Source organism: Pelobates fuscus, chromosome 1 (assembly GCF_036172605.1).
Source record: "Pelobates fuscus isolate aPelFus1 chromosome 1, aPelFus1.pri, whole genome shotgun sequence".
Classification (NCBI taxonomy): Eukaryota; Metazoa; Chordata; class Amphibia; order Anura; family Pelobatidae; genus Pelobates; species Pelobates fuscus.
Genome location: NC_086317.1, coordinates 281527165 through 281545355, shown reverse-complemented (window position 1 = coordinate 281545355; position 18191 = coordinate 281527165). Strand labels below are relative to the sequence as shown.

Below are 18191 nucleotides of genomic sequence, written 5' to 3'. Positions count from 1 at the left end.
ATAACGCAAACGATAAACAAGCCAAATGTCAAGGAATGGAGATATCAAAATAGTCAGGAGCGAAGCCAAAATTCAAGGAATACAGAGATCGGATAGTCAATAAGGGAAGCCAAGGTCAGATACACAAGAAATTAATACAAGGAACGCGCTCTTGGATAACCAACTGGAAACCACGACAGGGCACAGAGAAATGGACAAACTAGGTTTAAATAGCTAAAGGTGTTTCCTGATAGGCTGTAGGGAAACATGTCATCAAGCTTATGTGTGTAACACACCCAAATTAAATTAATTGATCTGACCCTTTAAGGGTTAAACAGGAAACCCTTTATTCACAGCAGCAGCGGGCGGCGCCCTTGATGATACAGAGCCGGCTGCTGAGAGAGGAGAGGTCACCTCTGGTGAGTGTTTGGCAGTATTCCCCTTAGTTTGTGGGAATACCGCTGTAGCGATACGCGATATGGGCGGTATGACAAAGCAGCTGAATGGACAACCTCCTCAGACTCCCAATCTACTTTGGGAGAGGCATGTCTAGAACTGGATCAGCTTTGGGAGGATGAATGAACATATGCTCTAGAAGAGGAAGTAGAAGGACTATTTAACCTCCAACGACATTTGTCCTTTTCTCTTCTTGTGTTTCTGGTGCTCAAATGAGGGAAACACACTATTAACCTTTGGGGATGTTGTCATTTTAATTTTCCACTTACTCAAATGTTTATGGGGGGAAGGAGGAACAAAGATCTTATCCGCAGATGAGGAACTGACAGAAGGAACTAGGAGTATGTCCTTATTTTGCCCTTTACGTGGAACTGGGACCATATCCTTCTCAGAAAAAAAATAAGAAAAGGATAAGTTCATGGAAATAAAGGCTCTCCCATGGTGCCTTCCAGCATTGATGGGGCTGCCTGTAGGAAAGGCATCCATAAGATCTGTGGCAGACATAGATATGGGGTCCTCCATCAACTATGTTACTTGAAAAATCTGAGGTTATCAGGGCTCCCGTAATGAGCACGGCTGTCCTGATTACCTGATTGGCTGAAACGTTGCTGCTGTGCGTGAGCTTATGGTTAAGGATGGATTATATTGATGCTATGGCCTGTAACTCTCTTTACTCACAGCCAGGTAAGCATGCTCCCAGAAGCTCCACATGGTCTCCAACCTCACCTTTAACAGTCATTATATGAGTAACGCAATGGTCAGGGTATAACTGTCTGGGGTTTGGTGGTTTAGATAACTCTTTGCTTTACAGTAGTATTTTTCACACATGTCCAAAGTTTCATCAACAGCTTTCAATGTGAGGATGTGCCAACCTATCATTGCCCAAGCGTGACAGTGAAATAACTCACTGAGTCACTGACCTAATTTGTAATAACGCAGGGCATTGTGACCTATTCAGTACTAACGGTCCCCACATTCAGGTTTGAAAAACACTTGTTTGCACAATTTGCACTAAACCAATCTGATTCTTCTCCAACTTTTTTCAGGTCATCTCACAAATCTTTTGTTCAAATCACATTATATCCATGGCAAAGAAAAGAGAAACCCCCAGGGTGGCAACTACTATTAAATGAACAGTTAATAAGACAGAGGAGTCCCTGGTCTCATGGGAATTGCAATTCTTAGAAGATAATGACACATATTCTATTGTGAAGGAGAGGGAGAAGTGAAGATACGTCATCCCAATGTACACACTATAAATATATAAAATGAAGAACTAAACCAAATGTCATTTGTATCCCATATTCAGTAGCTTTAACCTGTCACCCACATACAGTGAAACTAGCAGAACAACTTTTTTCACACTCCCACCACCTTGAATGTATAATATTTATAGAGTTCTGTTTGTGGCAGCAACACAAGGCTATGAATGATATATGTGAACTTTCAGCCCTGTCTCTGTATGCCTGCCCACTTGGTCACAAGGCAAATATCCAGCTTATTTTACTAGCATTGCATTGTGACACTGAGTAAAACACAGCACATCCTAAAACCCCTCCTAACACAGGGGCGGGTCATCATAACTGTTCCTCTCCAGCTCACTATATAACACAGTATCTGCTTTCTGTAAACTCCCACCAGCTTCAGGACCAGGAAGGCAACAATCCCAGCCAGCACCTTCCTTCACATCTGACCACCATGTCTCACGGACCAATCTACAACCCAGTAAGTGCATCTCCCTGGGCTGTCTGGGCATCCACTGATAATCACTTGGGACAGATTCAGCAGTATCCTCTATCTCTCAATGCACATTCCTTACTGCCTCCCTTGTTCCCTGTGTTATAAAAAGTGTCTGTGAGTTTACCCTGCCCCCTCACTACACTAGTTCACAGGGTTATTGGGCAAACTTAACAATTATTGTTAAACGTTTTTTGTTAAATTGCTTTAGTTTGCAACACTTGTGTGAGGGAGTGTGTAGGGGTATCTAAAACAATGCAATACATGTCAGTATCCTTCCCTTTTAAATGAATCATTGCCAATTCTTTTGCCAACGAGAATCTGTTTTTGATTACAAATCATGTGATTACATATGGGATTGTTTAATATGTTCCATTTCCTGCACATAATGTTCATTGTTGTTGAAGATATGCTGTTTCCTGTACCTGTTGGTTTAAGAATATTTTAACCCCTGCCGGAGGTTAACCTATGCACTACCGAGTCATAAAAGTAAACGGATATTTTTTTTTTTATTTTTGTATTCAATTCAGAATACATTGATATGGAATCCAAACTCCTACAAGAGTTGGTAAAGCTGTTTTAGTTTATTTAGTTGTTCACTTTGTTGCAAGATAGACAGCAGTTTACCATATGCAAAACAAACAACAAAAACCCACAGGATTTGTAAGCCAGTCAATTTGCAGTGGTAGGATATTACTATGTGCTAATGACAGATTGCAAAATTTACCTGAGGTGCATTTGCCGTCACTCACAAAATGCTTGTGAGATTTTTTTTAATGTATTGTGAAAGTGTTTACATAACTTGCAAGATCTAATTATTTATATATACTGATATTGTATTGCAGCCAGTTCCATTCACAACACCTTTTCCACATGGTCTGAATGATGGCACACTTGTGGTTATCACTGGCAATGTTACTCACTCAGGTGACAGGTATGTTGTGTGCAATTTTCCAATATTTGTTTGTGTTAATCTTTGCTGTGTCTGTCTGGCTGCCAGGATATCCTGTGTAGTGTTAATCCCCAATGCTGTGTTTTCTTAAGAGTGCCAGAGGATATTAATGAAACATTCCAGAATATATACATTTTTTATAGAACACACTCGAGTAACCACATTTCACATTTTACAAATCATAGTTGGCGGATTTTCACTATAGGCAGTAAGACAAACCTGGAACACAAAAAAAAGTAATATAAAATCTATAAAATTATTACGATTGAGCAGCTGTTGCCATAGAAAGCAACACACCATAAAAACGGTTGTCTAGCAATATAGAAATATAACAATAAATAGGGTGGCGCTCAGTATAGTATAAAAAAATGTATTGCAGCAAATTAAAGCAAATAGAATTGCAAACCCCTAGTGTGAATATGAATACTGGTAATAAAACCCTGCAAATAGCACATAAAAACTACAGAAATATATAATAGTGTATAGACACTTCATGGGTGAACAAATCTCATTCACCAGAGTCAGCAGTTCAAAAGACTGAAATAAACATGTATAAAATGCTGGTATCTGTATAACCTTGAACGAGTACAATGTAGACGTCTCCTTATACACTCTAGTTCAGGCTCATCAACCAAAGAAATAAACAGAGCAAAATCAAGGTAATATGTAAAAAACAAACAAAAACAAAAAAAGTGCCACAACATTGTAAGCGAAGTGTAAGTGAATTTCAAATTTAAGGTAAAAAAAGCTAAGCTGGAAAAAATCTCTAAACCTTATCTTATGTTTTTAATTTGGCTACTCTGGTCTTAAATTTAAAATTGACTTTGAATTCTCACTTTAGTAAATAACCCTGTAAGCAATCCAAGATAGTAAACTCAACACTTTTTGATGTTCCAACAATCCAGTGGATGGATACGACACACTATTGGGAACGAATGTTTGTGCAGTAATAGACTTTGGTGTCTACGCGTTTCGTTCATGGTGCAAACTTTGTAATGGCTCACATGAATGATTGTCCAAAGGAGCTTCTTGTAGGCGTTTATGAGGAGACACTGACATTGCACTTATTCTGAGCCTATACAGATACCTGCATGTTGTGCACGTTAATTTAACTCCTTGAGATATGATTCCCTCTGAAGTGCCAGTAAGCTATTTCACATATCTCTTTGGGTTTATGCACTATTTACAGAGTTTTAATATTGGTATTTATATTCACACTAGGAATGTGAGTACTATGTGGCCTATTTTTCAATCAATATTTTTTTTTTATATAGTATCTAGCACCACCCTATTTATTGTTATATTCACTGCTGGCAGGTGTGCAATATGAGCCAGTAAAGTACAGCAAAAAGAGTGGCAAAACATGACAAGATTAGCATTAGAAATGTAATTTAACTTTTTAAGCTGTAGCACATGTGATGGCTATCACAGGGTGCTGTCAAAGCATCTATTATCATTTATTAAGCCATCAACTGATCATTTTGTATTATTTTACATTACGTGATTTAATTTACTTGCACACTTGTGCACTTATGGGTACTAGGATCACAAAGATACCCAAAAATAGTTGTATGATGGATCATGCTTATTTATATCAAACGTCAGGTTCTAATTAATTAATACACACAGATAAAATGAAATCAAAACAACTACTAAGAGTTAACAAATTACAAAACTGCAACACAATAAGTACATTCTGAAAATTCTCATAAAATAGCAGTACCGCACTCAAAGGAACTTAATAGAATTAAAAAAAAAAAGATATCTGGATAATGAGTGTCCTTGGAGTGCACATTTTTTTAACAAAATTACAAACAAGGCATGCCTAAATCTGCACTACAGGGATACTAAGTTCGTTTATAGCTAAATTGTATCTGGTCATATTCGAGAGACATATCATCTTCCCTATGTGTGATTTGGCACAGGATGATGATGCTGTCCATTAGCTTTGGGGTTATCCCTCTATTTAGGTCTCTCTTCCTTGGGATCAGCCCTGTCGTGGGTTATATTGCCCGTGAGTGCAGTCTGAATATTTGGTGTTCTTGTTACTAATGTGTCTTCATAAAGACCATTCTGCTTTTCTGTATTCTTGACCCTAGTTTTGTAATCATTTTATGAGTGTTTGTTGACTTGGCCCTGGCTTCCATTCTGATACTATATTTTTACCTATCTTGGCCATTCAGCTACGCATATCACACTCTGTCTTTTACTTCATACCAGCTACTGTTTCCCTGTTCTCTGTGTGTAGGGGTTACCCCAACCTCACATATGCAACCTGTCCCATGCTTTCTCTGTCCATGCAATGCTTTGCATTAGCATACCTGCTAGATTACATATACACTTTAAACTACAGCAGCATTGTGCTAGACATGTTTGTGTCAGGTATGTATACAAACATAAATGTACATATATATAAAACATATCTCTTTAATATATATTTACACAATTTTTAGGTTTGCTGTAAACTTGCAGTGTGGACACGGTGGAAAAGATGACATAGCTTTCCATTTTAACCCACGTTTTGAAGGGGGTATTGTTGTCTGCAATACCATGGAGCATCAGAACTGGGGCTCCGAAGAAAACAAGAGGGAAATGCCTTTCCATCGTGGACAGCCGTTTGAGATCCGAATCCTTGTTTCACATCACAGTTACATGGTAAGTGTTTTTCAAAATATTCTGTAGCTTGGATTAAGGGGTCAGTCACCACAGTACCATAATACCATAATATAAACAAATAAGAGAGCGCGAATTAAAATTAAATAAGAAATAATAAAGTGCACTAAGGCACTCTACAACAAATAGAAAAAAGCTTCCTGATACTATAAAAACCTTCCCAAGTTTTAAAACTATAAACAAGAAATTAAATAAAATTAGTATTGGCGCTTAGGGAAAAAATAATGATATCATAATCTAATAATAAGTTCCAAAAGTGAGAATTTTGGAAGGATATGTCCACTTTGTTAAGGGAATTATAACGGTTGAAAAATAGTCTCTGTCCTTTGTAGCTGAAGTCAGTTTCGTCTGATGCATCTTAGTATCCAACCTTAAATAAAAAAGGATACTAACATAGTGTAATTCGTAACAGTTAATTTCCCATACATAAAACCCTCCTAAATAGAAACTCTTATAGGATATCGTGGTGGAACTTATTTCTAAGTGCCACTATGTAAGCATTGGTACAGTATACTAGCTGGAATATTGATGGTTATCGCTCAGCTAATATAAGTATGCAGATCGGTCCTGTGCACTCAAACCGATCTCCTTGCAGAGGCGCCGGCTGTCAGGTACTGCTCTAGTAGTTCTCTCAAAATTTCAAAATTGAAAATTCCCACCAGATTAGATCTACGTGTTTCGCCTGTTAGATCGGGCTTTCTCAAGATGGATAATCTGAGGGATTAGAGTTGAATATATACACTCCCTGATTACATATCATGGGTGTGGAAACACTGGTAATGTGTAACTGGTAATGTGTTCTGGATTAAAAACATATACTTCTTATCTCAAAACATAATATACATACATGCAATCTAACATAAAGTGCTAGTTTCCCCACAAATTATTGTAGTATACAAATTAATCAAAGAAACTATTATCTTAAACACATTTTCTTACTTGTATATCCAGATTTAGTAATTGCAAAAAACATTATTTTTGCGAACAGTCTGATATTTAACTTGAGATTTCTTTGCTCCCAGTTCAGGCATGAGTAAATTCCAACAGACATATTATGTTCTTATATAGTAAAGTATCGTAAATTATTTAAAACAAATATTTAAATCAAAAAAGAAAACAAATATATATCCACATAAAGAGATTTAATAACGATCTCAATTTAGTTGATATCTCCATTCTGGAGTCGTTGAATCAGCAAAAGTAGAATTAAATCAGATATATAAAACAAGATCCAGTATTGTCATGTATATTACCTTCTAAACCTAGAATCATATTTAGAGGGGCACCAACACTTAAAGATAAATTAGTACATAGCTACACTAGACCATCACCAGAAACACATTTTTTGAATTCACATGTAGGTTTTTTCAAGTGTGGTACTTGTAGAATTTGTAAAATAGTCGGTCCACCTTTTGGAAAACCCACAGAATTTTATTCTACAATTACAAAGATGAAATATAAAATAAAAGAATGTATAACGTGTAATTTAAAAAAAATATTTACTTACTAAGCTGTATTGTGGTCTACAATATGTAGGGCAAACAAAAAGAATGTTGAAAACAAGACTGGGAGAACATGTGTATAACATCAATAGGAAATTTGAAAAGCATACATTGTCCTACCACTTTAAGACCCATCATGACAGCAATCCAGCCTCCCTGAGTTATTGTGGGGTCCAACAAATCAAAGTACCTTGGAGGGGGTAACTTAATCAAAAATCTTACGTATAGAGAAACATACTGGATTTATAGCTTAAAAACATTACTCCCATCAGGGCTGAATGCTGAGTTTGAAATCACCAATATTTTAGGATTTGAACACACTTTTTAGCAAGTTTTTTATAAAGTTTTTTTTAAAACTGAAGAGTTTGAAATTAGGTAATCATTTCTGATTTCTAATTTATTTTTAATATCATTTTTATATTTCTATATCTGATTTAATTCTCCTTTTGCTGATTCAATGAATTCAACGTCAGCTACAGAGGACACAGACTATTTTAATTCTCACTTTTGGAACTTATTATTATATTGTGATATCATTATTTTTGTTCCTATATTTGAAAAATAAGGGATTATCTGCTAAGCACCGATACTAATTTTATTTAATTTCTTGTAATACCATACCTTTGTAAAGTTTTTGGTGCAGAAGTATTGCTTATATTTGCAGTACTATGTGAGAATCACTGCACTGTATTTTATCTTCCAAATTGCTTCTGTCATTTGTGTGATCTTTGTCAACTCGCCAGAAAGAGAGACAAGTGAAGAAGGTATCCTTGTTCAGAAATTCTGATGTGCCGGTCTTTGTTTCTTTAATACTCAGCAAACATAGAAACATAGAAACATAGAAACATAGAATGTGACGGCAGATAAGAACCATTCGGCCCATCTAGTCTGCCCAGTTTTCTAAATACTTTCATTAGTCCCTGGCATTATCTTATAGTTAAGATAGCCTTATGCCTATCCCACGCATGCTTAAACTCCTTTACTGTGTTAACCTCTACCACTTCAGCTGGAAGGCTATTCCATGCATCCACTACCCTCTCAGTAAAGTAATACTCCCTGATATTATTTTTAAACCTTTGTCCCTCTAATTTTAGACTATGTCCTCTGGTTGTGGTAGTTTTTCTTCTTTTAAATATAGTCTCCTCCTTTACTGTGTTGATTCCCTTTATGTATTTAAATGTTTCTATCATATCCCCCCGTCTCGTCTTTCCACCAAGCTATACATGTTAAGATCCTTTAACCTTTCCTGGTAAGTTTTATCCTGCAATCCATGAACCAGTTTAGTAGCCCTTCTTTGAACTCTCTCTGCAGATTTGTCAGCATGAGATATATTGATCACAATAATAAGGGGAGGATTTATCAAGGCAAATCATGTACTTTTTGGGGGCAAAGTGCTGAATGTTGAGCGACGTTCTATTGGTTTCCATGGTAAATGGACCTTATATAGCACTTTGCACTAGAAAAGAACCTGTTTCGCATTGATAAATCTCTCTTTCTGTGCTAAAGCTAAGCCACAGCAGTCTTCAAGTGTAATTTACCGTGTTGTCATTCTAAAATTATTTCTTTTTTGTTTTTGTAAGGTTTCTGTGAACAGAAATCACTTTGTGGAATACAAACACAGGATCCCCATCCATCGAGTCAATACCTTGAATATTAATGGAAGCGTTGCTTTAACAAGTGTTGATATCCAGGCACAGGGGGTAAGAATCAATTTATATATATATAGATATATATAGATATATATTGCTTTTTCATGTAATAATAAGCTGTAAATTTAAGAAGCAAAGATCATCATGACTGTTCTTAGATTGTAACTCTGTTTTGATGCCAAAACATTGCAGAGCTTTAACATCCTTTTGGATATTTAGTGTAATGACCATAACAGAATAATGTAGTCGTTTTTGATAAAAAGGGAAATAAAACATTTAGTGCAATATTCCTGTAGTGATAAGGAAATATCACTAAATGAAAATAAAAAGGGGATACATAACAGTAGGTATGTGTTATTAGAAAATAATATCACTGAGGAAAGATTTCAGCTCCATAAAATTCCTCAACCCCCAGGCAGCTGCACACAATAGTTTAGTGTAGCAGCATTGCTTTCATCAATACAGTATACAGACCAAACTGAAACTAGAAAGAGTCTGATGAAATTACAATAAAAGTTAAAGGGATACTCTAGGCACCAAAACAACTTCATGTAAATGAAGTTGTTATGGTGCCAGGAGGCCACTGTAGGCACTCTTACCTAAAGGGGCTAAACTGCTCTCGAACGGTCTAACTCAAAAGTTGCCTCCAGCGGCAATATCCACTACCCCAGCCCCAGGCGGCATCCAGTTTCTACATTTTTAGATTCAGGAATTGCGGAGTGCTGTCGACAGAGGTGTCTCTGTCTGAGAGTGGTCAGCTGACACTCTCAGCCAATCAGTGACTTCCATTTAATAAACTGGCTTGAAAAAGGTACTTTTCTTTCCTAGCCTGTTAGAGTGTAACATTCTGAATTGTACAGACTACAATATGCATCCACTAGGAGTCATTGAGAGAGTCCAGAAGCAATAGGTTGGTATAAGGCTTTGAACACTGTGGCAGCAATGGCCTAAAGTCCATAGCAGGTTGGACAGCCTTTGCTTTAACAAAGCAAGAATGAAGGGGAGTTGACAAGGAATTCTTATTCATGATAAGTAAAGGGTCAAAATCAACAAAGTCCTTGTGTCTGTGACATTCAAGATTCCAAACCTGGCATTCATTAATAAATGCTGGATACCTGAGGTTTCTTCTATTTCACTACACATTTTAGAAGCATTGATTTCATTCCAGCACTCCAGAACTGTATCGTTTTCTGGTTATCAGAGTAGTATCTTGAATGATTTGCATTATACATACGTTATATTTAAAGCAGCACTGTCACTGTCTTAAATTTGCTGAATATCCAAAGATCCCTGATGGTGACATCGCCGCTGGTGGTAAGGCAGCCGGGGGGGGAGGGGGGAGGGGGGTAAGGGGGGAGGGGGGTAAGGTGAGTTTCATTTACCTTAACCTGTCCCTTGCGGGCACCCCAATCCTTCTTGTCCTGCTCCTCTTCTCCTGCTGTATTCATGCGGGAGAGTACAGCATTGAGATCTGTGGAGAATCTCACAAGATATGGCTTTCTTAGACACAGCCAATTCCCTGCAGCCATCACTGGTGACAGCTGTCGGGACTGCCACTTTGACACTGTCGTCTGTGTATATATCTTAACTGGGTTGGAATTTCAGAGAAAGATTCTATCTTTATGAAATACTCATTTTCCAGGGGGTGGGGAGGGAGGGAGAATAGGGGTGAGGGGTGACAGTGCCGCTTTAAAACCTTGTTAATTTATTCACATATAATCTGTTAGACATAGTAGCTGTCCTAGAGTTACAGTAAATAGTCCTAATTTCTATTCAGGACCCTAATTCTACTGTCATAATCTTCTGACGATACGTAGAGTCCCTATAAATCAGTTGTGCTATTAAAATAAACCTGTAGTTTATGCAAGGTTTGTATGTTTAAAAATGTATGTGCCTTTATGCACAGTAAATATAAATGAATCTTGCATTTCCTTCTTTGTCTAAAACATAGCAACCACAGACAATGTGTGTTTATCCTTCCACACACACATTGCTAAGTGCATTTCTTGCACACAGCATTATGGAAAACACTAATATGCTCTCATCATGCATAGCTCTGGCCATCTTTGTGGTTTTTACCACTGTCTTATGGTGTAATCCTTATTAAACCTCAGTTTAAGAATGTTATTGAATCTATCCAATGTTAATTTGATACAGTTTATGAATTTAAAAGCAATGTGTTGGTGTTTGTGGCATATCTGTTCATGTTTTGTACATTTTTTATTCTGTCATTTGATTGTTTTGATGTTTTTGGTTTTCAGACCGCATTCCCCCCACAGCCAGGATTTGCGCCTCAACAATTTGCCGGTGGACCTGCATTTAATGTAAAATATATATATTTTTTAAATATGTTTGCAGTACTTACCATTATTTCTGAGAATTACTATTTTACGTGTTGGAGCTAAGTGACCTTGAGATGTACCTTGGGAGTCATAGATCATACCCTTTACTTTCTCTATAGATTGTTTTGGACTACATGTCCCATAAGTAATTATCCGGTTTGAATCATGAGATTCAACAGCTGTGAGAGTTGAAACATTCTCACTTCCCATTTACTTATTATAGTTCACTCACTATATTGACCACATTAAGTTAATGACAACTTCAACTTGTTTTGTTCAGGACAATAATGCTAATACATACATGTATGGCAAAGACTGTGCATAATGTATTTTATTATTTTGTTTTGTGTGTCCAATGTTGTCTTTGTTAAGCCAACTTCAATCTTGCATACTAAATGTTCAGTTCTTCTGTGTCATCTCAGCAAGAACGCCCTGGATAGACTGTGCATGGAAAAAAATTCAGTTCAGCCAAATCAATTCAATCTAAAAAAACAGCGGGTGTGGTCTGGAATCCCATCATAGGGTGTTTCAGGTGCGATGAATTTCGTACATGCAAACGATTTGGGAAAAACAATTAGCATGAACCAAAAGGGCATGAAAATGGGCCAATCAGTGTACTGCTAAATAACTGATAGGCACTTTAGGTTCACAGATCAAGTAAGACAAAGTACCCAATAGAGAGAAAAAAGAAAGAGCAGTAATATATATATATATATATATATATATATATATATATATATATATTGCATAATTATTAAATATACAGTATAATATATAAATTTTACTGCTCCTCCTTTTCCCCCCATGTGGTCACTCACTTCTCAATTGATCTGTGAATAAAATCAAGATTTAGTGGGTAGCTCCTAACCAACAATCATCTTTTCTTTCTTGAGTGATAATTTAAAAAAAATAAAAAATGTGGGTATCATGGATGGAACTCTGAATCATGAATCAAATGAAACTGCTTATCCATTGTCCATTTTGTTTTGTGAATCGGTCATATGGTAATTCGGAACTGAGGAATTGCGACAAACTGATCGTCCAAAATTTTAATGAATCACAATTCGTTTAAAACTGAATGCACATGTCTACTGGATATTATGTTAAACTCTTATATGCTAAAGTCCCTTATTTGCTTTACTGTAGAATGAGGGTATTTCAGTCTTCTGAAAGCTATTTATTACTGACTGGATTGTAAACTGTGTTGTGGCTTTGTATCTCCTGTATTTTTTAATTGGTATGTTTTTTGAAAAGCTTAATATATATATATTTTTTTTTTTCAGCCGGGCCAGTTACCTGGAGCTCCAATGCAGTTTGCACATTTTGTAAGTTTCTTAACTGTTTGATCACATTACCTTTAGTTAACAGCAATGGTTTAGTCATTGTAGTTAGGATGGTTGTTCCAAACCCAGTCCAGAAGGCATACCCGCTGTCCAGGACTTGTCAGTATTTTATTGGAACAGAATTGAGACAAAATTGTGTACTGTTTGTGAGGTTTGAAGATTGAATTTGGAACAAATTAAATAAGATATACACATATAGTTTATTAATTAACAGGTTTCTTTATTTCTGTAATTTTGTTTGTGAGAGATGAGATACTTTATATTTTCTTTGAATTTCATTGTAATATTTGGATGAATCTGCTGTTTTTATGCTTTACACAATGTACGATTGACAGCTGGTATACATCATTTTTGTGTGTGTGTTTTTTTGGGTTTTTTTTTTTCGTCACTCAGAACATTACACAAGAAATATAAATATGCAGTAACTGCTACAAGTGGTACTCTGAATTTCTACTTGCTGTTCACATCCTAAATTTTGAAATCCTGTATCCAAGATGCAGTTTGCCAAGTCCACATTTTGAAACTGGAGAAATTAATAAATGAGCCACAACACCAACAAAAAGTGACATTATTTATTCCACCATTAGATGGACATGACATCTTTTTTTCCCCCAGTGCTGGTCTTTGTCAGGCCAGGTCAACAGTGAGCACAACATTTAAAATAGTGCTAAAATACACAAATGAAACTAAAATTATTAATCACCATGGTAATCATTAGAAACCGTATATCATGTGATGTATTTATGCTGAATCATGTGACAACTAATATTTATGTGACAAATCATGTGATATATTCATCATGTGATAAGACCAGTGTGACTGAAGCTCCCGTGCCACAACTTTCTGATGAGGCTCAAAGGATAGCTTCCTGCCCACAGACTATGGACGTAGTCCCAGGAGCCCCTAAAGGGGGCTATTGTCCCTGTGGGTATGGGTCCCAGACGCTTGTTGTATTACAACAGTATCCCAGTGCCCAGAGACCCTTTGTTTTATATGGTGTTGTTATGGCTGCCTGTATGTTTTCCCATATGATTTAGTTATATGTATTAAATGTAATGTTTGGATTGGCTAGGTTGTGTCTTTGACACTAATGTAATTAAGCTTTGTAGTGTAATTGGTTACTAGCCCAAGTCCATTTGCTATTGTTTGGCTTGGGATAGGCAGTGTAATTGGTTACTAGTCCAAATCCATCTGCTATTAGCTGGCTTAGGATAAGCAGTGTAATTGGTTACTAGTCCAAGCAAAAAGTGATGCAGAGCATGAGTACCTCCAGCGTCATTTTTTTTGCAACCTAGAGTCTGTTAAACTCCAGGAAGCACCTCTAGTTTCTCTAAAACCTCAATGTTTTACATTGAAGGACTAAGGGGGTTGGGACACTGCACCAATACCACTTCAATGAGATGAAGTGGCCTGAGTGCCTAGAGTGTCCCTTTAATAAAATCTCTATTAACTCTCTGTTGTTCTATAAATCATTTGCACAAAAATGACTAATCCTAGTTAATATCTGATTAGTCTTACATTTGTGTTCTTTTTATCTATATTTATTGAGCCTAACGGTGTATATTTATTATTTTATTTTTTATTTATTTTGTTTTTAATTGTATTTTGTTTATTCTTTTTCATTCTTTTTATTGCGTTTTTAGTTATCTTTATTTTTGAATCATAGAGAGAATGGATCACAAGCTAGATGTTTCTTTATGCCTTGTTGTTCATGCTTATAAATCCAAGAGCACACGTTAAGGCTCAAACTTCTTTTCAGCAACCAATTTCAGCACAGTATATTATTTAATCAGCCACGGTTAATTGCAAATTATATTTATTACTCTTAAGATGATTATTAAAGTAGCAGACATGCCAATATTAATTTAGGTAATTTAGGTGTATATGCAATAACAGTAGGACATAAAGAAACATTTTGGTTCTCTCTAGAAGGTTACTACCACTTAAAACATTTCGGTTGTGATAAATTTTCTCCATAATTCAAAATTTACAAGAAAAATAAAGAAGAAAAAGAAGAAAAATAGAAACCACAAATAAAATAAAAATATGAAAAAATACATAATTAGCACAAACAGCATATTGGGCAGTGTTCACTTACCTCGGCAGTAATATTGTGACTTTTTGTTATATGACTCCTTTACCTGAGTCTGATGTTGCATATAAAACTTGTATGAAGATACGATCACATGATTTGTCAAATGACTATTAGTTGTCACATGATTCATTATAGATATATCACATGGTTCCTAATGATTAAAATTGTAATTATTTATGTTTGTTGATTTTATCACTTATTTACTGTTTTACTGTACTGTTTTAAAAGTGTGTTGAGCTCACTGTTCACTTGGCTTGACAAAGACTGGGTTGAAACATTGCTAGTTCAACTTAATGGTGTAATAAAATACTTCACTTTGAAAATTCTTTGATGGTGTTGCGGCTCATTTACTACATTAATGCCATTTGGATCAGGAGTGTATATCGCACACATATGCACTAATTTCTGTGTATGTTGCCAGCCACCTTATTATTGTTTGTTAAAGCATTGTCCACTTGCTCCACTCAATTAGTTGGTATGCTCTGGTGTTCCAGCATAAATCAAGACTCCTACCAAACTTGGCAGTTGTAATTCAGAGGCTCTATATCTTTCTTAAGGGAGCCATGTAAGAAATGTCAGAAATGTAATATATATATTTTCTCTTCGAGCATTAATACAGGTGTAGAACTATTTTTTTTTTCATTCATTTTTTTTTTTTCATTTTGCAGGCAATTCCATATAAAACTAATATCTTTGGAGGATTTTTTCCTTCCAAAACAATTGTAATAAATGGAACAGTTTCGGTACATCCCAAAAGGTAAAATGCAAGTTTTCTATAGATAGGATTTTTTACTAAAGAGGTATATATCGACTGTGCAGCTTCATATATGGCAATAGAAAGAGTGCAGAGGCGGGCTACAAAATTAATAAAAGGAATGGAACATTTTAGCTATAAAGAAAAGTTAACAAATGTAAACCTCTTTAATTTAGAAAAACGTCGCCTGAGATATTTTCGGGGCCAGGTTATGCGTTTAGACTGCAAGAAAGAAGATTTAGTCTAAGGCAAAGGAAAGTTTTTTTTTTTACCTTAAGAACAATACGGATGTGGCATTCTCTGCCTGAATAAGTGGTTTTATCAGAGTCAGTACAGATGTTTAAACGGCAACTAGATGCATACATGCAAAAACAGAATATTCAATTATATCATTTTTCAACTGTAGGGTAATAGCTTCTTGATCCAAGGATAAATCTGACTGCCATTTTGGGGTCAAGAGGGGATTTTTTTTCCTAGTTTGTTGCAAAATTGGAAGTGCTTCAAACTAGGTTGTTTTAAATTCTTTTGGATCAACAGCAAAAAACAAATGTGAGGAAGGCTAAACTTGATGGATGCAAGTCTCTTTTCAGCTATGTAACTATATAAAATGCTGTCTAAACTAATTTAATAGTATTTTATTGGCTGGTTATTATTATTTAATAATGCTGTGTCTTAAGGGCATAGGAGAGTTGAACGTGGAAAGGTGAAGTGTTTCTTAAAGGGAACCTATAGTCCCCCCAAAAATAACCTTTTTTCAAAATACTGCTCTCATCCATTTAAATGCTCTCTATAAGAAGTATATAAATTGAAGGACTGAGTCTGACTCGAATCTCACAGTGTAAGTGCTACTAATTTCTACAAAACAGCAATGTGAAACATTGAAAGGTTAACACACCAGGGACACTGCACCCAGACCATTTCACTGAGATGAAGTGAACTGGGTGCCTATAATGTCCCATTAATGAGAGAACAGAACAAAGGACATCTTGGTGAAGGCAATGGGAGGAGGCTATAGGCAAGAGAGAAACACAAATCAGAGCACATTTAAATATATTTTAGATGTGAAGTATCAGGGGTATGTTACTAAGAATAGTATTGAATGATAGAATTCAGTTTTGAGTCATAAAACGTGTAAAAATGCTACATTGCACTTCACTAAAACACTTTTTTAACCTTAGATTTCATATCAACCTGAAATTCAAAGATGGGACTGCACTGCACTTCAACCCAAGGTTTGATGAGAACACAATTGTACGAAACAGTCATCTGAATAACAGCTGGGGCAAAGAGGAACGTCAATTGTCGGGCCATGGGATGTGTTTTGCACCAGGACAAAGCTTTGTAGTAAGTTTGGACATAGATTGGAAATTTGCATGTTTTGAATTATAAGTATTGATCATGTAGGCATTCAATTACATGTTGAGTTACTGAGATCTGGGTTTTCAGCACTTTGGGCAAGTCTAGCATTGTCATTGTGTGCTGATATACGACTTTAATTTCATTATGTCTCCTTCCACAGATTCAAATCATCTGTGAACCCCATGCTTTCAAGGTGAATGCAAATGGGCACCATGTGTGTGACTTCAATCACCGCGTACACAATTTGCAGCAAATAGACACTCTTGAAATTGACGGAGATGTCACTCTTCAGCATGTCCAGATTTGAAGATGGATAACCAGATGTGTTTTTTTTTTTTATGTACCCTTCATTTTTAATTTCAGTTATGATTATTGCTTTGATTTTTAATGTGACTACGGTAACTGTGAATTTGATGCTCCTTAGTCTGCCCACTTTATTTTAAGTGCCTTTGTATGTAAGATGAGGTTGCAAACAAGGTGCGTTTCTTTTGTCCGTTTTATTTGTAGTTAGTGGTCCAAAGACAAGGAAATAAGAGGTGCTACAATATCGCTCCCTTCAGAAAAGAAGTAGATTAGTGCAGAAAATGGGGTTCATTTGTTAAACTGTGTATAGTGAGTTGAAAGCCAAATTGTAATATTCAGGACCATATAGCTGTGAAAATATTTTCCAGCTCAAGTCACAGCTTGATATTTTTGTCTACGTTTTGGAATTCAGTTTTGAGTTTACAACAGATAGTTTGTTTTTTATTGTGTAAACCCCAATGGTTCATTAAAGTTCTGTATTTACTAAGATATTTATGAATCAATCAGTTAACTATGGTAGTTAGAGGATAAGAGATTTTGCAACAGTTAGATAAAATACAAATTAAATATGGTTAAGCGCTTACTGGAATATGGGTGCAAGGATTTAAAACCAATAAATGCAAACGTGATACAGCATGCACAATATGGTGCTAACCTTGCAAATGTAGCACAAATCTATTAACTCTGTATTTCCTTAAGGAGTGCTGGACGGGTACTTTTTAATTTTCTTTTTGCCATATTTAGATAAATGAACAAGGTTAGTATATTCTCAGTTCTTAACTCATTATAACTTGCTTGTCAATAAGTAATCTTTGAGTAATACTTTTGTTTAAACACCACACATTGTTCATATTAAAAAATGTTGGCAAAATATATGAATATTTTTTTTTAATATCCAACAAAAGGAAATGCTGTTGAGGATGTGGTCTAAACACATTTGTATCTCACGACTTACATGAGTACCCTTTAATGTACAACATTAAAAAAAGAATATATATATATATAAATATATCCGTAAGAAAAAATCAGCACTCCCAGGATTTACAC

The 18191-nt window shown here is 35.8% G+C and overlaps 1 protein-coding gene across 1 annotated transcript; it reads left to right on the top strand.

Moving 5' to 3' along the window:
• Positions 1-1985: 1985 nt before the first annotated feature.
• On the top strand, positions 1986-17842 carry LOC134568291 (galectin-9-like). The gene is made up of 10 exons (XM_063426798.1): positions 1986-2160; positions 3018-3106; positions 5578-5779; positions 8880-8999; positions 10196-10262; positions 11106-11272; positions 12574-12615; positions 15397-15485; positions 16661-16826; positions 17002-17842. Exons 1-10 carry the CDS (start codon positions 2134-2136, stop codon positions 17146-17148), a joined length of 1116 nt encoding a protein of 371 aa, XP_063282868.1. The 5' UTR covers positions 1986-2133; the 3' UTR covers positions 17149-17842.
• Positions 17843-18191: the final 349 nt, after the last annotated feature.